This window comes from Chiloscyllium plagiosum, chromosome 38 (genome assembly GCF_004010195.1).
Source record: "Chiloscyllium plagiosum isolate BGI_BamShark_2017 chromosome 38, ASM401019v2, whole genome shotgun sequence".
Lineage (NCBI taxonomy): Eukaryota > Metazoa > Chordata > Chondrichthyes > Orectolobiformes > Hemiscylliidae > Chiloscyllium > Chiloscyllium plagiosum.
The window spans coordinates 26,248,341-26,272,155 of record NC_057747.1 but is presented as its reverse complement, the minus strand read 5'-3'; the positions used below and the strand labels follow the sequence as shown (position 1 = coordinate 26,272,155).

The window sequence follows — 23,815 nt, the reverse complement described above, 5'->3', positions numbered from 1 at the left end:
AAAATCAGGGATGCACAAATAGCCAGAAATAGAGAAGGATTAATATCTTGGAAGGTTGTGTATTGCGATTACAGAAACAGGGAAATGTGAGACCTTGGAGCAATTTGACAGCGAGTATGAAATTTATTTACTAAGTGATGATATTGTCAGACTGAGAGCAACCGTGGGTCAGTCATTACATAAATAATGGATGAACAAGACTTAATTGGAGCTGGGATGCAGGCGGCAGGGTTTTGCTTAGATTCAGTGTGTGAGGCTGGTGGGGAAGCATTGGAACAGTTGTGTTGGTTCATAACGAAAGCTTGGTTGAAAATGTGGACAAAGGATGACTATTTGATAGCTTGTTTGGAAATACATAAAAGGGAGAGGATATCTCATCATTCTACTTAACATAATCTGACACCTTTACATAGTTTTTGCCCTCATTGCCAGACTGTGATACTGGGCAGGGGTGGTTGAGGTATTCACTGTTACTAATCCTTCTTTTGTCTGTATTGTGTCAGGGGTTTGTCTAGTTAGCATTGGCAGAGATAGACGTTGGTAATTTTAAGCAGTATACATTAGCTAACAGGATAGTTTATTGCATGACTCTTATAAGTACAACATAAATTACTGGTCAGGCATGTTTACTAGAACTCTCCGGAGTTGTACAAAGTACATCTGCTCCCGATGAAGGGCAGTGTAGAACTCCTGCCCTTGCCCAAAGACAGATTGGTTGGAGCTAATGCAGTTTCAACGTTGACTCTTTCAGAAACAGTACATGTGCCACACCTCAGGACTGAGAGTCTTGCCTGATTTCAGATTTTCCTGGATGTTGTGATGGGGTGGTTTTAGCTGTTTGATTGTAATAGTTAGATTTGCTTTCTCTAAGCAAGGACTGCATTGTTTTGTTTTATTGTATGTCACATGCAAAGTGTTCAGAATATTTCTCAGCAGTTTTGTCTTTGGAGCTAATACTTGTGAAATGTTTTCTGGAACTTCATGCTCTGAATTATGAAAGTGCTTTAAATCCACAGCTGATTCCTTCCATAGCTCAGAAATTTGCTGCATCAACGTTAATTTGTGAGATCAAAGGAAGGCATCGTCTTGCTGACCACAAGTTTTGTCTTGGACTGCTTGCTGTCCTTTGATTTGCTGTTGCAATGGTTAAAGACATAAATAATTTATCGCTGAGAACTACCTGCAAGACAGTTCACTTACGCTGTTAAAGAAATTTAACATGGTTTTTGGGCAATTTTGGCTTTCAGACAGTCAGGTTTAGGACACTGTACTTGTAAAGCGATTCAACAGAGTAGAGACAGACGATCTTGCTTCCTTTGACGGAAGAACTTCGACAGTGTGGGACAAGATCAGAAAGTTCATATTTTACCACTCGGGACTGGGAAGCTGGGGGTCAGCTGGTGCTTTCAAGACTGAGAGGAGGGAATTTTTGTTCAGTGAAACAGCAAGCTATGTAGAGCAACCATGGGTGGGTGGAGTTGAGAAACATATCTACCTTCTTCATATTGAGGCCTGTCCACCAAAGCCAGACTCGGGGTGAAAAATGAATTTACAATGCATTTGCTAATGTTGTTTCTTTTTCTTCTTGCAGGAAACACTGGATGTGTACAAAGAGACAATATGGCTGTATCTGGGAAAGGGAAAGAAGTACGTTAATGCACATTGCCAAGGCCTGGAGCCCTGGCAGATCATCGCCATCACTGCTGTGACCACTCTGCTGGGAGTGTGGCTCTATGGATTTCTATTCCAACAGCAAAGTAAGTTTGAGGTTAAAAGGAAAATATTGCTGGTGGTAGCAATCTGAAATAAAAACAGTAAATGCTGGGGAAATGCAGCAGGAGAGAGAAAAAGAGTGAACATTTCGAGTTCAATATGATTCTTCTTCAGAAGCCCCCATCATTCAGTCTTGGAGGCATGTATGTTACTGATTGACAATTGAGCGCTTATTACAAAGTCTTTATGCATTTTGGTCATGTGGAGTTTATGGAAGGAACACACCAATATACAAGACTTGTTTCTTTGGCTTGCCTTGGGAGCAGTGTCAGTGTACAGGTTGATCTGTTTGTGTTTGAGCATGGATTGATTAAGCATTACTGTTGGGTTTCGCACTGCAGATCATCCCACAGAAGATCTGCAGGTTCACCTAAAACAATGTCTCCGCTATCTCTGAACCACTCACAATTGTGTTTTGTCTTTGTTTTCTAACTTCTGACATTTGAAAATTTTACAAATCTTTCCACAGGTATTCCCTCAAGACTTAAAAAGTTCTTTTTCAAAATTGTAAGAAAACTGCCATTTCTGGCTGCTGCAGTAAGTATTCTGTCCTGTTTAGCAAGTTACTATTTATCTGCAATTAATAAGAGTTTGAGAGAGTTTCTTACAATTGAACACAGAAGGATGACTTTTATAATTTCCCTTTCAATACCTATCCCCCTGCTGAAAACATCATTTGCTGGATCCCTGACCATTTCCCCTGTTTCATTTAGATCTATAGGAGACCATTGTAGGATGTCTTGATCTGAGATTAATAAGAAAGAAAGACAGACTAGCTTTCGTATCATGCTGTTGCTGTTTTCAACCTTGGGCCACACCAGAGCATTTTACAGTAATTAAGTACTTTTAAAATAGTAAAACAAAGTCACAAATTTGTTCTAAGTGAAGTCCCACAAACAACAACGAGGCAATGATCATTAACTTTTGTTTTAGTGGTGTTTATTGAGGGATAAATATTAACCCGGCCACTGGGGAGAACCTTAATTTAAATTTGTGTGCCCACTTAAGAGGACAGAAGAGGCTTTTGGGTTCATGTCTCATATGAAAGGATGGATTCTGACAATGCAACATTCTCAGCACTGAACAAGGAGAGTTAGCCTTCATTTTGTCTGCTCCAGTCTATGGAATGAGACCTGAACCTGAGACCTCTCAGCCCACCTCTATCCAAATCTATCTATCCAAATCATTTATGTAAATGACAAAAAGTAGTGGGCCCAGCACCAATCCTTGTGGCACTCCACTGGTCATAGGCCTCCAGTCTGAAAAACAAACCTCCACCACCATCCTCTGTCTTCTACCTTTGAGCCAGTTCTGTATCCAAATGGCTAGTTCTCCCTGTATTCCATGAGATCTAACCTTGCTAATCAGTCTCCCATGGGGAACCTTGTCGAACGCCTTACTGAAGTCCATATAGTTCACATCTACTGCTCTGCCCTCATCAATCTTCTTTGTTACTTCTTCAAAAAACTCAATCAAGTTTGTAAGACATGATTTCCCATGCACAAAGCCATGTTGACTATCCCTAATCAATCCATGCCTTTCCAAATACATGTACATCCTGTCCCTCAGGATTCCCTCCAACAACTTGCCCACCACTGAGGTCAGGCTCAGCGGTCTATAGTTCCCTGGCTTGTCTTTACCGCCCTTCTTAAACAGTGGCACCACGTTTGCCAACCCCCAGTCTTCCGGCACCTCACCTGTGACTATCGATGATACAAATATCTCAGCAAGAGGCCCAGCAATCACTTCTCTAGCTTCCCAGAAAGTTCTCGGGTACACCTGATCAGGTCCTGGGAATGTATCTACCTTTAACTGTTTCAAGACATCCAGCACTTCCTCCTCTGTAATCTGGACATTTTGCAAGATGTCACCATCTATTTCCCGACAGTCTATATCTTCCATATCCTTTTCCACAGTAAATACTGATGCAAAATATTCATTTAGTATCTCCCCCATTTTCTGTGGCTCCACACAAAGACCGACTTGTTGATCTTTGAGGGGCCCTATTCTCTCCCTAGTTACACTTTTGTAATTCCAGACCACGCAGCAATGCCGTTGACGCTTAACTCCCACATGGGTAATTAGGGATGCGACAATTAAAGTACTGACTCTATCTTGATGCCCACATTCCATGAACCAATACATTAAAAAAAAACTTTGCCCATCCTAGTTTTCAGATTCTAATTGTCAACTTTGTCAGAGGTTGTTATTATACTGCATATTGTGCATTTGATCACTAATTGTGTCACGCAGAGGAGGCTGTCTGAATATTTTGCCTGTGTTGGCTCTTGTAAAGAACTATCCAATTTAGTTTCTTTTTTTTTCCCTGTAGTCCTGCAAATGAGTTTCCTCCTTCAAATGTTAATTTGTCTTCAATTCCTCCCACTCTTTCAAAGGATCTGTGAAGAAGTATTTCTTCGTTTCTCCTCCAGTTCTTTTTTAGCAATTATTTTAAATGCGTAACCTCAGATTATTGATCCATTTGTCATGGGAAATAGTTTTTCCCTATTTACTGTGTCAGACCTCCAAGTACTTTTGAATTCCTCTGTTGGATTGTTTCCAATTCTCTTCACGACCTTGACGTTTCTCCTAAAGTGTAACATCTAGAATTTGACACACTAGTTGAGGGATAGCTAGTAGTGTGCGATGGTTTCTCATTGTTGCAACGTCCTTTTTTTTGCAACGTCCTCTTTCCTGTATACTTCATTTACCTCACCAGCTTGCCCTACCTCCAACAAGGATTTATGAAGGTGTAACCCCAGGTCTCTCTATTACCTCTCTCAAAATAGTATAATTTAGTTTATACTACCTCTACATGTTGTTCCTCTCAAAGTTTATTCCTTCGAAATTGCCCTCTTGAACGCTGTTACGATCCCACTCACCACTTACTGTGTTCCCAATGTTTGTGTCACTTGTAAACTTGTGCTCCTTAAACTTAATTTAGGTCATGGAAATATAAAGCTGATTAGGAAGAGTGAATGAAGAACTACTCTCCAAACTGGTTTATTGCGTATTTTTTTATTGGATGCTTTAAGAGTGTGAGGTGCAGAGGTGGAATAACAGCAACAGACATGCAAGTAATGATGAATTGGAAAAGACCCAGAGGCCAATCAACCTTTCCCTGTGGTATCTTTGTACATCATTATATGGAGATTTAGGGTGTAGGTTTGCTCACTGAGCTGTAGGTTTGATATCCAGACGTTTCATTACCTGGCTAGGTAACATCATCAGTGGCGACCTCCAAGTGAAGCGAAGCTGTTGTCTCCTGCTTTCTATTTATATCTTTCTCCTGGATGGGGTTCCTTCAACAAACCTTCAAAAACCTTGGCTGAAAATGTGTTGCTGGAAAAGCGCAGCAGGTCAGGCAGCATCCAAGGAGCAGGAGAATCGACGTTTCGGGCATGAGCCCTTCTTCAGCAAAGAAGGGGATGCTGCCTGACCTGCTGCGCTTTTCCAGCAACACATTTTCAGCTCTGATCTCCAGCACCTGCAGTCCTCACTTTCTCCTCTTCACAAACCTTGCCATTATATGGAGACTCCCAACCACTGTGTGATCTCTTGGGGGACGAGAGAATACAAATTAACAAAGCCTCAGGATTTGGGGAGAAATGCACTGGAAAATTCCTCCTGTGACGTGGATTAATATCCATGATACCTTGAACCAGACTGATCTCTATACAGCCAGAAGCAGGCTCAGTGCCTACTTGCAGAGTACACAGTATTTACTCAACAGGCAGTGAAGTTTCCTTTACCTGAACCCTTATCTTTCAATTGTCACCAGTGTGGCTTTTCCACTTTGTGTGCTTGCAATGATTTGAATAACTTCACTTACCAGCACAATGGAAGACTTGTTGGCAAATTTGAACTTCTAAACTAGCTCCACGATTCTAACCTCTACCCTCAGGCCTCCATCTTCAGTCACTGCAAATGTTTCTTTCTTTGCTAGATGCAATGTTCTGTACTGTACTACAAAAACTTCCTGTGGTAAAAAAATCCATCTTCCAGTTCTCTATGTAAAATAATGTTTGTGTGTTTGTCCTGTGTTTTGATGCTGGGTACTGATTTGATTGTGTACTGTAAATTAAGGGACAAATCCATTTTAAAAAAACTTTTGCTATTGGATCATACAAAGGATTTTACTTTTATTTGCCTGTGATCAATAGCTGTGACAGCATCATGATTGTATTTTTAAAAAAGGGAAACAAAAGATCATTATCCACCTCACCAATGTAGCTGATTCTAAAGCGTCTGTTGAAGTTGGGCAGAGTGCAGTGTGGCTTTGGCTGGTTTTCATATCCGCATTTCTGTGCCTCTGGACTTCACTCTGTGCTGTAGCTCTCTAGTTTCACACTTGGAGTGTGTCCAAGTCTGTATTAGGCACAGAGTTAGGATCTGATCTCTGGCTGGATTCTGAATTAGGCCAGGAAATACTTCGTACTGATTAATGTTTTTAAATTCACAAATGCTTCATCATTGCAGAGTGATTTCAAAAGAAACGAAAAACACCCGGAGCTGCATTATATTGTGTTTTGAAAAAACTTACAAATAACCTCAGTCGTTTGAACTCAATTGATTCGGTTAAAAGAAATTTTTTTTTTTAAAAAAAAAGCAAATCATAAACTAATCCACCCTAAGAACTTCATTTCTCATAAGCTGGTCAGCTCAAGCTAAATATCAGATGGGTGCAGGGCTCCAGGTTAGTAGTGGCACATCTGGTGAAGTGTATTGTGCTCTTGATGCAATAACTTGAATATTGGCATGGGTTTCATTCTTCTGACACACTCCCATCAACAGGTACAGAAACAACTTAACAAGGCACTGGATGACCTTTCTACAAGCGTCTTAACACTTAAGGATGGAACGACATACATTACGTCCCTGCCTGCACAGGGCTTGGCAGAGTCTGAGCTGCTGTTAAAGCTTAAAGACTACAGCACAATGGGTAAATTAATAATATTGTATTTTGAAAGCTTTTCATCATTCTTATTTTTTTACTCTTCCCAACCAGTGAATTAAATTGTCTTCTATATCTTGTATACATAAAAATTGTGCTGGAGGTTTCTGCTGACATATATGTAGTGGACTTCAGTCCTAGTCTCTTGGTGCCTGTAAGGTTCATCCTTCACTATTGTCAGTGTATTTTCAGCTGCCTCCTTCCTAAGTTCTGGAATCAAACCTCCAAATCTCTCTATTTCTTTCTGCTCCTTAAGACCTTCGAAACCTAATATCCCTTTGTGTGTCTTGCTTCTCAATCTTGTCCAGTGAAGTCTTCTCCGACAAAGCAACTTTGAGTGTTTTAGTTATGTTAAAGGCACTATACAGATGCATTTTGTTTTTGTGCAGTACCTCCCTCATTTCTGCATTGCTTTCTTACATCCTGTTTCTCACTCTGAAGCTCCTCATCACAAACAAAATAGATTGTAATATTCATTTGGGATGGCGGGGATATGTGTTTCAGGCTTCAGCACCTGGGGATGGCAGCAGCATTACAGTTACAAGGAGTAACTGGATAAGTGGCAAGGAGGCTTAGAGTAATGATGCAGACTTGACTTCTGGGGTACTTAGGAGCTTGCATTTCATTAATTAAATATATCTAGGATATTTAAAAAAATGCTAGTCTCAATAATTGCAGCCTTGAAGTGACTGGATTGTAATATAAACTATTTGATTGACTAATGTCCTTTTAGGGAGGAAATCTGCTGATCTTACTTCGTCTCGTCTGTATGTGACTCCAGCCGTACAGAATTTGCCTCTTAGTTGCTCTAATGAGATACTCAGTTGTATTCAAGAGTATGGCTCACCACCACTTTCAAGAGCAGTGAGGGATGGGACAGTAAATACTGGTCTTCTGGTAATTCCGACGGCACTCTAATCCTGTGAATGTATTGAAGCAAAATTTACCCCATTTTGTGTTTAGGCTTGTCCATGGTGGAAATTCTTCATTCTTCATGTTGAATATTTAGTGTTATGTTTGATTAAACATTGTCCTTTAGTACACAGGTGCTATTTCACCGTTTTCCATTATCAAAGCCACTGGATTGATCTGCAGTCACTCAGAATTGCGACAAGCTTTATGCTGCTTCACCTCAGCAGGCTCATGCAGTGAGTCGCTTGTTCTGCAATTAAGTGTTATCTAATCTTGGGTGAGAAAGCTGCAGTGACCAACAAAGCGTTCACTTGCTCAAACTGCATTTTGTATTTTGTAGGAGAGGTACATTGGGAGAAAGGGCAAGTCTCTGGGACAGTGTATAGTGGTGAGGAACAGCTCACAAAGCTGATGGTGAAGGTAAGAAGTGTCTTAATGTGACATAATAACAACAGAACAATTGTTTATAAGCTACAGCAATTCTCACTTTACTGGCTCAAAGCCAGCAACTTTTTTTAAAGCACTCCCAAAGTTTCCTTTTTGGTTGACCAGATCACTATTCCTTCAAGTGGTCAATGTTAGCATAACATTGGCAGCCTGCAATTGACAAGAATCTCTATACCGCAGAGAATCTTTTGTAGCAGCAGCAATGATGTTGCCATTATTAGCAGAACATTGATGAGATGCTCACGGAACATTTCAGGGAATGTTCAGTCACCTGATTCCTGGGAAGAAAGCTTCATCTTATGAGGAAAGATTGGGCATGCATACATTGGAGTTTAGAAGGTGAAAGGTGAGATATTGCAACATGAGTGATTGAGAGGGTTTGACAGTGTGGAGTTTGTAAGGATATTTTGTAGAACCATGGATGTATGACCAGGAGTAGTCCACTCAGGCCCTCGAGCTTGCTGTGAAATTCAAGAAGGTCATGGGTGACCTGATTTCCCTTTGTTAATCAAGAATTGATCTACCTCTGCCTGGGCTGTTCAATGGGGAAGCGGTCCACAGACTCACCACTCCTCCTCGTTCCTATCAGAAATGGGAGACCTCTTATTTTTGAACTGTGTCCCATAGTTCTAGTCTCTCCCTCTAGTAGAAACCTCCTTTCAACACCAGCCTGACACGTTCCCTCAGGGTCTTGTATGTTTTAATATGATCGCCTCTCATTCTTCTAACCTTCAATGGAAACAGAACCAACCTGTCAAACCTGTGTCCAACTAGGGGATGTAGTTTAAAAATAAGTCTGTCCTGTTTAAAATTGAGTTGAAGTGAAATTTCTTTTCTCAGTTTATTTTAATTTATTCACTGCTGAGTTAGTCAGACTCTTGATCAGTGATTGAGTCAAGCTTTCAGTGGCACTGGTAGTAAAGTGGAGTTAAGGCAATCAGCCTTGGCCTTACTAATTAGTGAAGTAGGCTCAATGGGCTGAGTGGTCTGCAATGTTTTGATTTCTTATGATCTTATGACCATTTTGTGTACAATGCCTCTCAATCCTGGTATGCATTCCAGACTCTAACACATAGTCAATCATACAGAGGAACTTGGAGTCATTTTAATAATAAACTCCCAATATTTAGTTTCAGTAATGATCTGAGAGTAACATTGTGGTTCAGTGTCACCTTTCACATCCTCAGGACATCTGAAAATATTTCACAGCTGCTGAATCATTCTTGCAGTGTAGTTGCTGCTCTGCAGCACAACTGCTGATTTGTGCACAGCAAGCCCCATGAGCAGCAATGAGATCGAGGAACTGAAACGATGCGTGAGGTCTCAATTCAAAGCTGCCCTTGAAGCATCAACATCTTTTAGAATGTTGCAGCCCCTTGGTGTTGAAGTGTCAAGCATGCACCGTCATCTGAGAGTGCTTACTTTAGTTTCCAGAACACCTTGTTACCTTGGGTTAACTTATCTTAGAGTTTTTTGTTTCTGAGAAGAAAGACGAGTTTGATATTTCGTTGGAGACTTGGCTGTAACAGATCACCAGATCCAAAAATGTTTAACTTTATTTGATGGTCTCAAGAGCACCCATTTTTTTTGTTTCACTCTATTCTGCTTAGTTTGTCATGAGTCACTCAATGCCTGTTGACAGTCTACTCCTATTGAGTGAAAGAACATTTACCTTGAATTGCCCATTGGATACAAATTGATTGGACAATCTCTCTTCATGATCAAAAATAAGGAACATAGTGGACATCATTAATTAGAAGTCAGAGAAAAACATAAATATAGTTTCTGTTAGTGTTATTATTTATCAGTACCAGAGTACAAAAGAAATATTAACAAAATAGTCCAGGAGATGTTTTTCAATTGCACAGTTTCAGTTTAAGTTCACAGAGTTCTAATTAAGCATACACTCCTTACTCATTATAAATGAGCACTGTGGTGTAGTGGTTATATGACTAGGCTTGTAATTTGAAGGACATGACTTTAAATCCCTCTATGGAATTTTAATTTGAGTTGTTTAAAAGAAATAAATCTGGAAGTTAACAAGCTGCTACCAGTAAAAGTGACCTTGAAGGTCAAATATCCATACAACGTGAAACATTTGGTCCATGTATTCCACATCGATCGCTTTCTCAAACAAAACCAGTCCCATCTGTCTGCATTTGGTCCATATTCCTCCAAACCTATTCATGTACTTATCCAAGTGTTGGTTGATTGTTGACTGTGCTTTCAGAAAGGAGATCTACTGTGCTGCCTTCTTACATATAAACACATAAATTAGGAGCAGGAATAGACCATTTGGCCCCTCAGCATGCTTCATTTGATAAGATAATGACCGATCTGAATGTCTCAAATCCACTTTGCTGTCTAACCCCTGTAATCTTTGACTACCTTTTCAGTCAAGACTTAATCTTAAAAATGTTTAATGATCCAGCCGCACTGCTGTCTGAGTGAAGAGAATTCCACAGACTTCACGACCCTCTGAGATAAATTATTTCTTATCATCTACATCTTAAATGGTAGACCCTTACTTTTAAAGTGTGCCCTTAATTCTCGTCTTCCCCCATAAGGAGAAACATCCTGTCAGCATTCACCCTCAGGGGCTTGTACGTTTCAGTAACACCACCTCATGTTCTTCTAAACCCCAATCTGTTCAACCTTTTCTCAAAAGATAACTCCTTCATCACTGATATCAGTCAAGTAAACGTCTCTAACTTGACCCTCTAATGTAATTGTTTCCTTTGTTAAATAAAGAGACCAGAATGGTACGCAGTATTCTAAACATGGTGTTGCAAATGCCCTGTACAATTCTGGCATAATTTGTATTCCATTCCCATTGCAATAAATGATGATGTTTAATTTGCCTTCCTAGTCATTTGCTGTACTTGAATCATCTAAATTTTGCATGCATGTTTCCGTGCACTCAGATTGCTCTGTACTGCAGAGCCCTACAATCTTTCTCTCCAATTATATTGCATATTGTCTTTCTACTGTTCTTGCTAAGTGGGCAAGTTTGTAATTCCCACATTTTAACCATATGCCAGTTTTTTTTTGTCCCTGACCTAACCTATCAAAATCACTTTGCAAATTCTTTGTCCTCCTCACAGTTACTCTCCTACTTATTTTGTGTTATCATCAAAGTTAACAACCTTGCATTTAGTCCCTTTCATTATAATAGATTGTAAATAGTTAATGCTCCAGAATTGATCCTTGTAGTTACAGCTAGCCAGCCTAAGAATGATCCATCTTGCTTCCTGTTTGCTTCCTTGGGGTGGCATGGTGACTCTGTAGTTAGCACTACTGCCTCACTGTATCAGGGACGTGGGTTCAGTTCCAGCCAATGGTGACTGTCTGTGGAATTTACACATTCTCTCCATCCTTCCTGTTTTCCAAGTGCTCTAGTTTCCTTCCACTCTCCAAAGATGAGCAGATTAGGTATTTGGCCATGTTAAATTGCCCCTAGTGTTTAGGAATGTGCAGGTTAGGTGGATTAGCCATGGGCAATGTGGAGTTATGGGGAAAGGTGGGGGGGGGGGGGGGGGTGGAAGGGTGTGGGTCGGAGTCTGGATGGGATGCTGTTCAGAAGATCGATGCAGATTTAATGGGCCACATGGCCTCTTGCCGCACTGCTGGGATTCTCTGTTGACCAACCAGATCTGTATCCATGTTCATATGTTACAGTAGACACAAAGAGCCCTTAGTTTGTTTGATAACCTTTGATGTGGAACCTTGTTAAATGCCTTTGGAAATCCAAGTATACCACATGTAGAAGTTTGCTTTTAACTGTATTACTTATTCCTTCCTCAAAGAACTCTTAATCAATTAGTCAAGCATGATTTCCCTTTTGTTGAACTATGTTGAATCTGCCTAATTGCAGTAATAATTTGCTATAACCCTGCTATAACTTCCTTAATAATAGATTCTACATTTTTGCTACAATGGATTTCTTGGCCTAAATGTGGCTCCAAACAATGAAAATGTGATTGACTCTAATTGTCTATGAATTAACCTAATAGCCTCAATTATATTAAAAAAGCAAGTAAAAATTTGATGGATTCTTGACCTCAGTCAAATCTCTTGCTATTGATTTTAAACTCTGAGACAACACAAAGATCAGAGATAGGAAGAGGAGATGGAAGACTAGCGCAGGAGTGATAATGACGTTGTCAAGGAGTGCAGCCATACTGCGACAGTCAAACAACAGAACCTTGAGTTGGGAAGGATATCCTGAAGTGTTTCAGAGCTGATGAAATATTTTGGATGGATAGTTACTGCTCATCAGTATAGAGAAATGTGGTAACCAACTTGTATGTAGGAATCTTCTTCAGAAAGCAATGAGATAAATGATCAGATAATCTTTGCTTCTGAGTTTGTGCTCACAGGGGATTGCAAAAGCTCCCATGACACGATTGGGAAAAGAAGGATGTTCTCCCTTGTGTTCTCAAGTATTTTATGGATTCAAAGGGGAAGGAATTAAGGGAGAAAGGAATATGGCGATGCATTGAGTTGAATAGGGTAGGTGAAGGCAAGTCTGAAATATACAGCATGGGCGTATTGGGTCAAACAGGCTGTTTCTCTGCTGTAAATATTTTGGTAACTTAATTAGGAATTATGAGATCTGCTAACGCAGTTACATTTTGTTTTAAGGTTTATGGAGACTTTGCTTGGAGTAACCCACTACATCCGGACATCTTCCCTGGTGTGAGGAAGATGGAAGCGGAGGTTGTTCGAATGGCTTGTACTCTCTTCCGAGGGGGGCCAGAATCCTGCGGCACGGTAGGTAGATCCTACAGTAGTGAAAATGCTTGCCTTTACTTGGGAATGCAGAAGGCCATTCAGCCCCTTGGAACTGCTCTGCCATTCAAAATGCCATTTGTCATAGCCAGCTCTTTGACATCACACAATGTATCTTGAATCCTGTATCCTGAACTGGAATTCTGCTAAATTTCGGAAGTTGGAAATCAGAGCTTTGCAAAAAAAACACATACTGAATGATAATCGCAACGATTCAGTTATTGTTCAGTAATTATAAGATTCTGTTGGCAATCTTGAGGTAGAATAGGTCTCTTAATTAGTATTATTTTTAAGCTGAGGTTTATAAGATGTCCCACGTATACATTTGGTCTCAGTCACTGTTATTAGCCAGGAATGCAAGCATAATAATGCGGATGCTGGAAACCTGAAACAAACACAAAATGCTGAAGAAATTCATCAGGTATTGCAGCATCTGTGAAGAGAGAAACAGTTCTGAAGAAGAGTTATTCTGGACCTGGTGAATATGTCCTACATTCTCTTTGTTTGTTAAATAGGACATTAGTCACTGATCGAAGGTAATAGGCCATGTAACAACTGTATGTTGTATCAGCATTATTTGTTTGATAATCTCTGTCTTTCAGGAACCAGATATTTCATAAATGATAAGATAGTCCAAAGGATGCACTTCTTTGTATTCTGTTTGCCAAGCTGTTGATATCCTGGCTTTATTACAAAAAGATTTGTTCTCCAATCTGTTCCTGTGCAGCTGCAACATTGGCATCTACCTGATAATGTGGAAAATTGTCCAAGTATGTCCTATTTGTAGAAAGCAGGACAAATCCAGTCTGCTGACTTAACCTCCCATCTGTTTTCTCTCAGTGTTCAGCAAAGTGAAGGAAGGTGTTGTTGACACCATGACACTGTTACACAGGAGTAACCTGTTCACCATTGTTCAGCCAGGTTCACTAGGCCACTCTGTTCCAGAACATATGTTGTACTTGTTCTAAATATGAAACCCAGATGTGAGGTTAAAGTTCCTGTACTTAACATCAAGGCAGTACTTGACCTAGTACCACCAAGAGCAAAAATTGAAATCAATGAGAATTGAGGTGGAAGAGAGCTGGTTGGAGGCATTCTGAGTAGAAAGGAAGGTAGTTGGTCTTGAGTTGGAGACCAGTCATCTCAGTTGTGGGACATGCCTGTAAGAGTTCCCCAGGCTGGTGTCCTAGGCTCAACCATCTTAGCTGCTTCATCAATGGCCTTCCCTCCATCTTAGGGTCAGAAAGGGTGCGCTCACTGATGATTGCACACTGTTCAGTACCACTTATGACTCCTTTGATACTGAAGCAATGCTTGTCCTTAAATAGCTTTGGGTTACTAATGTTAACATTTATGTTATACATGTGCTTGGCAATGACCATCTTCAACAATTGTGACTCTGCCAGGTCTCCTTGACATTCACTAACATTAACGTCACTGAATTTCCCATCTTTAGAACATTGTGAGGGTTACTATTGACCAGAAACTATATGTAAACAATGGCAGCATGCGGCTACGTGTGACTTCAGGAGCAGGCCAGTGACTGGGAGTTCTGCAGCAAGTTACTCACTTCCTGCCTCACCAAAGCTGTACACTACAAGGTACAAGCCAGGAATGAAGATTGTCCACTTGCCTGAATGAGTGCAGCTTCAACAGCCCTCAAGAAGCTTGACATCATCCAGGATAAAGCAGAACGTTCACCACTTTGGCATCCCTCCACCAATGTACAGTGGCAGCAATATGTGTCTTAGAAAAGGTGCATTCAGCAGCATGACATGGCTTCTTTGATTGCACTTTCTCAATCCATGGGCTCCGCCATGTAGAATCATAAGAGTCATAAAGATGCACAGCATGGAAATATACCATTCGGTCCAACTTGTCCATGCTGACCAGATATCCTAAGTTAATATTGTCCCATTTGCCAGCAATTTGATGCATATTCTTCTAAACTCTTTCTATTCATGTACCCATCCAGATGCCTTTTAAATGTTGTAATTGTACCAGCTTCCACCACTTCCTCTGGCAGTTCATTCCATTCATGCACCCCCCTCTGTATCACAAAGTTGCCCCTTAGTCCCTTTTGAATCTTTCCCCTCTCACCTTAAATGTATGTCCTTGAGTTTTGGACTCTTTTCCCCCCAACTGGGAAAAAGACCTTGACTATTCACCTTATCCATGCCTCTCATGATTTAATAAACCTCTATAAGGATATCCGTCATCGTCCGGTGGTCAGGGAAGATAGCCCCAACCTATTCAGCCTCTCCCCATAGCTCAAATCCTCCAACCCTGCAACACCCTTGTAAATCTTCTGAACCCTTCCAAGTTTCACAATATCTTTCCTATAGTATGGAGACCAGAATTGAACGCAGTAATCCAAAAGTGACTTCTCAACTCCTGTACTCATTGCACTACCAATAAAGGTAACCGTACCAAACATCGCCTTCACTATCCTGTCTACCTGCGACTCCACTTTGAAAGAACTATGAAGCTGCATTCCGAGGTCTCTTTGTTCAGCATTCCCCAGGACCGTACCGTTAAGTGTATAAGTCCTGCTCTGATTTGCCTTTGCAAAATCTACCACATGTATCTCCGTGTGTGTCTCCTCAACCCGTCGGTCATACTGATCAAGATCCTGTTATAGTCGGAGGTAACCTTCTTCACTGTCCACTACACCAATTTTGGTGTCATCTGCAAACTTACTAACTATTCCTCCTATATTTATATCCAGATAATTTATATAAATGACAAAAGCAATGGATCCAGCACCGATCCTTGCAGCGCACAGGTAGGCCTCCAGTCCAAGAATGTCAAGGGTAGCAATGTATTGCATTACCATTACCTGAGATTCCTTACCAAGTTGCACACAATCTTTCCTTGGAACTATATCTGTTCTTTCACCTGTTTCTTCAGTGATGCTGGTTTAAGGATGTGGAATTCCACCTGCCCACTCCAAAAATTTGGCATTTTGGGTTCTCCTATGCCAGTTGGAATACAGTTGCTCAAAAAGGCAGCTCACTACTACCTTCTAAAAGGAAACTAGAGATGAGTAGTAAATGCTAGCCTAGCCAGGGAAGCCACTTTTTGAGAGAGTAAAGAAAAAGCCACATTCTATCTGATTTGTAAATAGCGTTATTAATTAAAGGCTTTATCTTCAAAAAAACTTCTATTTATATTGTGTTTTTACGCTGTTGTGCCTCACAAAATTCTAATCAGATACAAGTTGAGATGCATTGGGAAAACTGACTTGGTTCAAGGAGCTCTGCACAACATTTGGGGCTAAGGGGATCAAAAGATATGGAGAAAGGTGGGACTGGGCTATTGAATTGAAAGATCAGTCATGCTCAAAGTGCCAAATGGCCTACCCCTCCCCGATTTTCTGTGTTTCAATGAAAGAGGAGGTGAGATTTTAGGGAATGTCGGAAAGGAGGGGGAAAGCAGTTTAGTGAGGAAATTCCAGAGCTTCACACCTTTGTAGCTGCCAGGCATGCCCGCCATTGGTAGGACAAATGATGTTGACATGTGTATGAGGCCAGAATTGGAGACGTGCAGAGATCTCAGTGGATTGGAGGAAGAGACCGGCAGAGAAGTGTTTCCTTTGAACCATTACAATTCCAAAATTCCATAGCTGAGTCTTGGAGTCTCAATTACTGCAATCGAATGCAGAAAGGCAGCTGACTTCATTAAAACTGTCTTTAATAAGAACAGCCCAATGTCTTGATACACAAAAAACATGTAATGCAAAGGGAATACAATGCATAAAACTGAAGAATGGTTGAGGTATTTACTTGCCAGGGATGTGGAATAGAAATGTAGAACACCAAAGACAGGCCAGTCAGCCACTGTGCCTGCTCCTTGAAAACATTGCTTAATTAGTTTCCATCCCATGGCAGCTTCCCATTAGTTTTGCTTGTTTTCACCTCTATTGTAATGTCACATATTATTTCAGTGTACAGATAGAGCCATAGAGATGTACAACACAGAAACAGACCCGCCAGTCCAACTCATCCATGCTGACCAGATATCCTAGCCTAATCTAGTCCTATTTGCCAGCACTTGGCCCATATCCCTGTAAATCCTTCCTTTTCAAAATCAATCCAGAAGCCTCTTAAATGATGTAATTCCACCAGCCTCCACTTCTGCTGGCAGCTCATTCCATACATGCACCACCCTCTATGTGAAAAATTGCCCCTTAAGTTGCTTTTATGTCTATCCCCTTTCACCCTAAACCTATGTTGTCTAGTACTGGACTTCCCCCACCCCAGGGAAAAGACCTTGTCGATTTATCCTATCCATGATGCTTTGATGATAGATGATCTCAGTCATCCTGGTGCTGACTGAGATTCCAGTGCCATGTATGTATTAAATAGTGAAGCTTTGCTGTAAACAGCTGTTGTCAGAGGCCTGACAGAAGGTTGTTTCAAGCTGCTTTGGTACATTAAGTCACTGTGGAACCAGTAGTGCCATGACTGGCTCGGAGAATCTGTTTATGTTGAAAGCATTGATTTTATAATAGCTGTCCTTTGCATTTCAGCTCAGGAAGTTTAAACACATCTGGTTGATTTAAACTGTTTATCTTGTTATACTGAGAGATGTCTATCTTGGAGTAAAGGTAGATGTAATGTTATGCAAGTCCAGTCATTGCAGAGTAACGACCAATAATGATAAAAGCAGAGTACAAGTCTGAGGCCATCATTGCTGAGAAGTTGCATCACTTATAGTCAAGTACACAGTTCCTTTCACTAGGAGAATATACCGGAGATTTGCCGATTCCACTGTCAGAATGCAGTCGCTTCAACCTCGTCCATGCTCTTTGAGAGGTGTCGAAAATACTCCCACTTTGGAACACTATTGAAACAAAAACAAAATATTGCAAATGTTGGAGATCTGAAATTTAAAAGAAAAAGGAAGTGCTGGAGAGACTCATCAAGTTTGGCAGCGTCTGTGGAGACAGACACAGAGTTAACAGGATTAATGCAGAGCAAAGGTCATTTGTAATTGGAAATAAAAAGCATGATAGACACTGGGGGACAAAGTAGAGGACAGAGCTTACTGTCTGCTGTTCAGTTTATTTTAGGCAGTATTTAAAGCTCATAAAAGATGAGCTAGTAATATAAAAGAAGATGGCAAGATTTTCTTTTAGATACAGAAAAAGTAAAAAAAGAGACCAGTGGATTTTAGATTGTTGGAAAATGAGGCTGGAGAAATAGTAATGAGGAACAAAAAAAAGGCAGATGAACGGAATAGGCCTCCTTGTCCAGAGGTAAGGACATGACCACTGTGCCACAAAATACCTGGAATCATTACTTTATCTAAAGCGATTAATACTTGGAATTTAGTTAGGGGACTGTTGGCAAAGACAGTGGAATCCTTGAGTTTGATGCTGTGAAGTCCTTGCCTAGATGAGCTTGGTGTGAACTCTCTCATCTCTACCTACCTGAGCTTGCAGTGAGAGACTTTTTGGCATTGATTCTTTTTCTAGTTCTTGCACATGCTGCAATATTCACTCAGACCACCAAAGAGAGAAGGATATTCAATCAGTAATGGGAGAGGAGGTGCATGCATGTTTGGTAGGTGTGGGGGAGTTTACTGTGACAATTATTGTCTCTGCCATCAATCCCTGGTGTGATTATATGTATAAATATAAAAAAAACCCTCCAATTTGTGCTGTTCTATTCACCTTCATTATCGGTTAATTGACCTTTCACAGAAGACAGACATCTTCAGCAGCAATTTCCTGGCAAAATGTCAGACTTACAGGATACTTGGCTTGAAGTGACACCTCATGACTGACACATAAATACACCAAGCAAATAAATGAATTCTCTAATATAGTGCTGGCAAGCAGCATCCACTCAGTGTTCTGCTTTCTCCCAAGAATCATTTCTAATGGGTTTCATGGCATCCATCTCTGTTTATGCTTCAGTCTAGACTGTGTGTCTTGAGGGATTAGACAAGGTTTCCCGAATTTGGACTGAAAGCCAGTACTGGAAAAGAAGTCACAGCTCATCGTGTAGCTCCAGGAAGTCTGACACGATCGAAACTGGAAAGGGAACCATTTGCAGAGTTCCAGACACAAAGCAGGAGGGGTGAAGTTGGACTGATTGGATAGATATTTTTCAAAGAGTCATTTTAGGTACAATGGGCAGAATAGCCACCACCTATGATTCTGTAAATGTGCATCCCATTCCACTTCTTGTTATCAGGTGGATTTAAATCACTTTGACAAGCTAATAGTAAATATTCTGTGCATCTGTCATTCATTCATCCTCTCAATTAGTCATTGAGGGAGGACAGTGCAAAATTGAAGGAGCAGGTCAAAAGAAATTTCTTAGTGGGGATGATTAAATAGGCTTCTGATCAAGGTACTGAAATAGCAGTGGAGGCGGAATCCATTGTGGCTGTTCAAAAGTAAAAGATAAATGACCGAAAGATTTTTTAAAATTGTTGGGCTAATTGCTGGGGAATGGGTCTAGTGGGATAACTAAGTCAGGGAATTAACACAGGAGCAATGTGTGTACATGCTGTCCTGCAGAAATTACTGCTGTTGTTTTTCATTCCATGTCAATTTAATACCAAATTGCCTCTGTATTTTAAATGATCATTGTGACTATATTTTTCTTCGGAGAAAATTTAGTTCCACTTCTGTTACTTTAATTAGGAATTTTTAAAATACCTGAGTCTGGCTTGGGAAGAAGTAGCCTTCTACCTTGTGGAGGTTACATAACTGTTCAGGACTGTGCCAAACTCTCTCCAGGGATTTTTGCCAGTTTAACTTGGGCAGCAGCTAGGGGTGGGGTATAAGTCTATAAATGAAGGTAGGCATATACTGGTGTACTCCAGAAAACCTTGGGAGCAAATATTCAGCATTCCTATGTTGCCAAGGTCTGTGTCTATGTTCAGTGCATATGTACATGAATAGCTCATACAGTTATTTTCTTTTATTGACTATGCTGTCAGTAGAATAATAGGCGAAAGGGTGATAGTGAAGCTACTTGGAACATTCCTGCTTTCATCATGATGTCTGTGTATATACTGGTCTTTCAGTGGATGAAATATTGGGCATATACTTTGGATTGCAATCTGTATTCAAGTAAAATAAATCAAAGATGCCAGAGATCTGAAACAAAAACAGAAATTGTGGAGAAACATAGCAGGTCTGGCAGCATTGTGGAGAGAAAACAGAGTTAACGTTTCAACCCTTCTAAGAAATCATGAGATGGGTGAGATGCTAAATAAATATATAGCATCAATTCTGGGTGTAGATTTGCTCGCTAAGCTGGAAGGTTCGTTTTCAGACATTTCATCACCATACTAGGTAACATCATTAATGAGCTCTGGTTGAAGCACTGGTGGCATGGCCCGCTTTCAATTTGTGTTTAGGTTTCCTTGGGTTGGTGATGTCATTTCCTGTTCTTTTTCTCAGGGGGTAGTAAATGGGATCCAAGTCAATGTGATTGTTGATAGACTTCCGGTTGGAATGCCATGCTTCTAGGAATTATCGTGTGTGTCTCTGTTTGGCTTGTCCTAGGATGGATGTGTTGTCCCAGTTGAAGTGGTGTCCATCCTCATCTGTATGTAAGGATACTAGTGACAGTGAGTCATGTCTTTTTGTGGCTAGTTGATGTTCATGTATCCTGGTGGCTAGTTTTCTTCCTGTTTGTCCAATGTAGTGTTTGTTACAGTTCTTGCAAGGTATTTTGTAAATGACATTAGTTTTTCATGTTGTCTGTATAGGGTCTTTCAAGTTCATTAGCTGCTGTTTTAGTGTGTTGGTGGGTTTGTGGGCTACCATGATGCCAAGGGGTTGGAGTAGTCTGGCAGTCATTTCCGCGATGTCTTTGATGTAGGGGAGAGTGGCTCGGGTTTCTGGGTGTGTTCCGTCTGCTTGGCAGGGTTTGTTGCTGAGAATTTGGTGAACTGTGTTCATTGGGTATCAGATCTTTTTGAATACACTGTATAGGTGATTTTCCTCTGCTCTGCATAGTTCCTCTGTGCTGCAGTGTGTGGTGGCTCGTTGAAATAATGTTCTAGTGCAGCTTCATTTGTGGATGTTGGGATGATTGCTTCTGTAGTTCAATATTTGGTCGTGTGTGTTGGTTTCCTGTAGGTGTTGCTTTGAAGTTACCCATTGACCGTTTGCTCTACTGTGACATCTAGGAATGGCAGTTTGTTGTCGTTTTCCTCCTCTTTAGTGAATTTTATGACAGTCCAAATTATAGGGCATAGGTTTAAGGTGAAAGTGGAAAGATTTAAAAAGGATCTGAGGGGTTACGTTTTCATGCAGAGGATGGTTTGTGTATGGAATGAGCTATCGTGGAAGTGGTGGATATGGATACAATTACACCAATCTAGATGCCTTTTAAATACTACATGAATCGGAAGGGTTTAGAGGATATGGGCCAAATACTGGCAAACTTGAAAGGGTTCAGAAAAGATTTTCAAGGATGTTGCCAGGGTTGGAGGATTTCAGCTACAGGGAGAGGCTGAATAGGTTGGGGCTGTTTTCCCTGGAGCTTGGGAGGCTGAGCGGTGACCTTATAGAGGTTTATAAAATCATGAGGGGCATGGATAGGATAAATAGACAAAGTATTTTCCCTGGGGTCGGGGAGTCCAGAACTAGAGGCATAGGTTTAGCGTGCGATGGAAAAGATATAAAAAAGACCCAAGGGACAACGTTTTATACAGAGGGTGGTACATGTGTGGAATGATCTGCCAGAGGGAGTGGTGGAGGCTCGTGCAATTGCAACATTTAAAAGGCATTTGGATGGGCACATGAATAGGAAGGGTTTGGAGGGATATGGGCCAAGTGCTGGCAAATGGGACTAGATTAGGTTCAGATATCTGGTTGGCATGGACGAGTTGGTCCGAAGGATCTGTTTGTGCTGTGCATCTCTATGACTCTAAATGGGTCTAGGTCAGATTGGGATGTTTGGTCAGTGCAGACAAGTTGGACCAAAGAGTCCGTTTCCTTACTGTACACATCTAAGAAGGGTCACTGGACTCAAAACCTTAACTCTGTTTTCTTTGCGCAAATGCTGTAAGATCAGCTGTATTTCTGCCAGGAATTGCTGTTTTCAGTCTATATTCAAGTTTGGTTCCATATTCCCTTACAGTGGTGCATAATAATTGAGTATATTGTCTTACTCTTAAGAGTTGACACAAAGCCTATTATTGCTTCTTGAATGGGAAGGGCTGTGCTTATTTTACCACCGTGACTAAGCTCTGGGTTATTGTGTAGTGAATGTCGAATTGGGCAATGTGCAGCTGTTACATTTGAAATTGATGCTTAGAAGTGTTCGCTGTTGCCTTTATGTCTTAGTTCAACTAAATGGGGACCAGGTGACTGGTGAAGGCTGAAAGATTATTGAAATAATAATGCCTGTATTGGTGCTGCGTCATTCAACTGACTAACAAACTAACAGATTCAGGCTTTCTAAGATGTCAGGTTTCCTTGGCAGCAATGTTATATCCCTCAAATGATTAAAAAGATAAGTACAAGAACTGAACAGCAGATCGCTGTGCTTTTGTAGAAATTTTCAACATGCAGCATTTATCCCATTCTACTGTTTTTCTTTCTTTGAAGAGCTATCCTTTTACTGCCACTTTTTCCCATTTCCCTGCAGATTGTTTTCTTTCCATTGTTAAGCATATAGTTTCCCCTTTGAAAGTTACTGCTGAATCTGCATCTTATGTCCTTTTTTTGGCAATGCAGATCACAATTTGCTCTCAGAATGTGTGCGTTTATTGTAATTCCTCAATAGGTCAAGGTGATAGTGAAATACCTTCTAAAGCACTCTGCTTACTATAAAATTGAATGATGAATCACTTCATGAAATGTTAGGTATCATTTTGCTTCTGCAATCTGACCTCTTTTACATCTCCAATTTTCATAGCTCCACCACTTGAGTATGCCTTTCAGCTCCCTACGTGCTACACTCTGGAATACCTTCCTGAAACTTTCCACCTCTCTGTCGCACTCTTCCTTGAAGCCTATCTTTGTGACCAAACTTTTGATTCCCCTTCCTAAAATCTCTGTGGCTTGGTGTGAAATTTTGTTTGGTGATTGCTCCTGTGAAGCACCTTGGGATATTTTACTCTGTTAAGGTGCTATATAAATGCACATTTGTGTTCTTGTAGGCCCGACCAAATGAGAGTCACTGGTTCCAATGTTTGGAAGGAGTTCGGTAGACCCATTGGGATTTTTCAATAAGTTGTCAGTGGTCACATTTTTCCAATTGTGTCACAAGTGACCACATTTATTGAGCTCAGTTTCTCTTTCCTGTGGTTTCATATACGTGATCTCTGGGTGGCTAGGTCAGTCTGCAGGAAAAACTATAATTTAATAATGTAATAGCCTGAATTTACATTTATTTATTTTCTTAAATGAACTGGAAATAAAATCTAGTCGTCACAGTGATTATTGTCAAAACCCAATTAGTTCACTGTTGTCTGTGCAAGGAAATCTTCCCTCCTTATCCAGTCTGGTTGTCTACCTGACCCCAACCCTACATTGTTCTTGGCTCGAAGCTAGCCTCTAAAGTGACCCATCAGACCACTGAGATTTAATTAAACATACAAGCAGTTTAAGAAAAAGCCACAAAACTCACCAGTTTGCAGAAACAAGAAGATGGGCATTAAATGATGGTCAGATCAGTGATGCTGATATCCTGAGAATTAATCAGCTGTTTTGTTTATCGAATTTTTGTTTAAAACAAACATCTGAACCATTCATGGTGCAGGTTAGTGTTGTGTCAGTCTGTTTAGGATGAGTCTTGGGGTCCCTGTGCTGATTCATGGAGTAGGACAGCATGATATTTAAACTGTTGAGGATGCTGAAATTTTCATGAGGAATTGTATTGTGTTAGAGTGTTAAAGGAACCCTAAACTATTCAACCAGTGATGATTGTTAAGCTCTGAATGCTGGTGTACAGATTGTAA

General features: G+C 40.6%; 1 protein-coding gene across 2 annotated transcripts in view; it reads left to right on the top strand.

The window, feature by feature from the left end:
* The window catches only part of sgpl1 (sphingosine-1-phosphate lyase 1), a 71,919-nt gene that overhangs the window by 16,155 nt on the left and 31,949 nt on the right, over positions 1-23,815 (top strand). For both annotated transcript variants that reach the window (XM_043679167.1, XM_043679168.1), the window contains exons 2-6: positions 1,592-1,757; positions 2,243-2,310; positions 6,568-6,715; positions 7,980-8,059; positions 12,731-12,859. In XM_043679167.1, coding sequence (XP_043535102.1) covers positions 1,592-1,757; positions 2,243-2,310; positions 6,568-6,715; positions 7,980-8,059; positions 12,731-12,859 — 591 coding nt within the window. The remainder of the gene's footprint in view (positions 1-1,591; positions 1,758-2,242; positions 2,311-6,567; positions 6,716-7,979; positions 8,060-12,730; positions 12,860-23,815) is intronic.